Source organism: Anneissia japonica, unplaced genomic scaffold (assembly GCF_011630105.1).
Source record: "Anneissia japonica isolate Jap-2015-1 unplaced genomic scaffold, ASM1163010v1 scaffold20767_len33848_cov98, whole genome shotgun sequence".
NCBI classification, from domain to species: Eukaryota; Metazoa; Echinodermata; class Crinoidea; order Comatulida; family Comatulidae; genus Anneissia; species Anneissia japonica.
In genome coordinates, this window is record NW_022721574.1 from 15,624 (window position 1) to 18,037 (window position 2,414).

General features: G+C 38.9%; 1 protein-coding gene across 1 annotated transcript; it reads right to left on the reverse strand.

Annotated features, from left to right (window-relative positions):
• Positions 1–607: 607 nt before the first annotated feature.
• On the reverse strand, positions 608–2,073 carry LOC117111598 (paraneoplastic antigen Ma3-like). Its single transcript, XM_033254545.1, has one exon. It carries the CDS (start codon positions 2,071–2,073, stop codon positions 706–708), a length of 1,368 nt encoding a protein of 455 aa, XP_033110436.1. The 3' UTR covers positions 608–705.
• Positions 2,074–2,414: the final 341 nt, after the last annotated feature.

Consider the following 2,414-nt stretch of genomic DNA (forward strand, 5'->3'; position numbering starts at 1 on the left):
CCTGGTCTTAATATGATATCTTTATCACCGGTGTTCCTAAGTGACACTTTAACTTTACAGAACCTAACAGCTGGCAGCGTCGTTACATATGGAAGGGTATGTACTCCGACAGGTAAAGATTTTGAACAATCTACTACTACTGTTTTTTGGGTTAAACAATGGTTCCGTAAAATCCCTTGAACTTCTTTCACTTGTCCAACTTGAATATAGACTTTTTCATTTCGTTTTGGCCGCCTTCTCCTATCCTTTCATTGTCTCTTAAATCTCGATAAGCTTTAGGACAAGTAGATGACACTTGTAGCTTATTCATATATTGTTCACCTGCTATGTCTCTACACGCTTGTAAGCACCTTTTAAATATTCCTGAATTCGTGCCCACTATCAAAGGACAATCAGTTGAGCCTATTGTGTCTGGTACAATCAACATAGGCACCTCAAAAGACTTTCCTACACCATCAAATTCTTTTGGAAAACGGAGTTGATTATTGGACCAGCCTATATATTTGATTGTATCCCCTCCACCATGCCACACAACAAGATCATCTAGAGGATATAGTTGTTTGTTAAAACTTCTATAAAAACTCTCTGATAGTAGAGTGACCTGCGATCCAGTGTCTAACAAACATTTTGCAATTCGACCTTCAATGAAACACATCTGAGTAGTACTTTCTCCAACTAGTCCTTCAGGGATAGTTGGTTTAGGGCTTACTGATGATCGGGTATTCGGTTGCCCCTTCGTGAATACCCGTTGTTGTTTTCCTGCTTCCCCAGAACTAACTTCAGCAATTTCTTATTTACTGTTTCCAAATCCGGTGAATTTCTACAGTTTCTTTGGAAATGGCCAGAAAGCCCACACTTAAAACAAAAGTCGGGAGAGGCCCTCCTTCCACATGATGGCATCCAGTCCCGCTTGGACTCAACTCTTTCTGGGTTTGGTCTAATGTATGGAGTATTATCTTCCATTCGCTCTTGTCGTTTGAAACTAAACATTTTCACTTGGTTTTCCAAATCTGCCAAGCGCTCGGCTATTCTCGGCTCAACAGTTGCACTTTTAACCTCAACTCTGCTCCTCCTTTGCATCTGTTTAGATTCCTTCTCCTCCTCCAACCGCCTCAAACTGTTTAGTAATTGAAGGTATTTTGGTGGCTCTTCGACTTTTTCACGAAGTTGCAGAGTTGTGATTACTAACTCATCGTACAACAACCCTCTTATGAATTGTCGTAGTCTTGTTGAATTTGCTTGTTCTCTTTGTATCCCACCTTTTCTGACTACTTGTCTCAGGGATGTTTGCAGTCGCCGGATGAAATCAGATGGAGACTCTTGCTCCTTCTGTTTTAGGTTGTGAAATTTCATCAGTAATTCGTCGCCTGTCTGTGTACAACCAAATGACAGTTCAAGGGCAGCCAAATATTCTTGAGATGTAGCATTTGGATTATCTTGTCTAAGATCACAAATCACTTCTGCTGCTGGGTATCTTAGTGCTTCACGTATTTTCTGTTTCCTCTCTGAATCAGACATATCTCCCCACTCATCTAATTGGCTTTCGGCTTGCTCTATCCACGTCTCCCACCTATCTTCGTCCTTTGGAAAGTCTGTTTTTCCAGAGAAAAATCGGAGTCGCCTATACTTTCCGCTAGTTATCACCTCCATTGGGAATCTACTCTCCAATTTATTCTCAACATTCTTCGGTTGTGTTAGTAAACCATCTAATTCGGTCTGGCTTAACAGGTCGTTCACGTATAATCGTTCCACCGCTACATCTCTCTTCCCTTCAATCAATAATATGTCAAATTTACTAATATCTCCATTTATATGGAGTATGTCTTCCTCTCCCAGTTCTAAATTACAAGCATCTTCGCAAAATTCGCATAATATGTGAGTTTCTGCTATCCCACTAACTATTCTTTCTCTTTGGACCAGTCCTTTGATCTTGGTAGACAGTCCCGTCATTAATGATATCAACAAAGTTCTGTTGGATGCATTCAGATTTCTTGATCTGAGTAAGATTGCATTATTTGGATTAATGCCTTCCTTTTTACACCAATCTCTTGCTAAGCTTCGAAATTCCTCCATTCTCGCTGTCGGTTATTTAATAATACAATAGCTCCTTCCCGTGACGTAATTGCAAGTTGACAAAGATAAGTTTCCCGGATGACCCCCCAAAATGTAACCGGAATTCCTATGTTGAATAGTCGATCAATGAGAATACTTGCAAACTTTTAAAATTGTTGTGTCTCTTTAATTCCTAATAGCAGAATTAAACATAAAACTAAGAGCAAAACAAAGACATTCGAATAGTAAAACATTTTAAACAATTAGTCTAACATCAAACGGAAATACTATTATTGTATTATTATAATTATATTATGAACAACAATATCGAAAAGAGTTGTTTTATCAATAAGCCTATGCCT

What these genes read in the sequence shown, in the direction of transcription:
- LOC117111598 (XM_033254545.1), bottom strand. Translation starts at nt 2,073, where the DNA reads ATGGAGGAATTTCGAAGCTTAGCAAGAGATTGGTGTAAAAAGGAAGGC.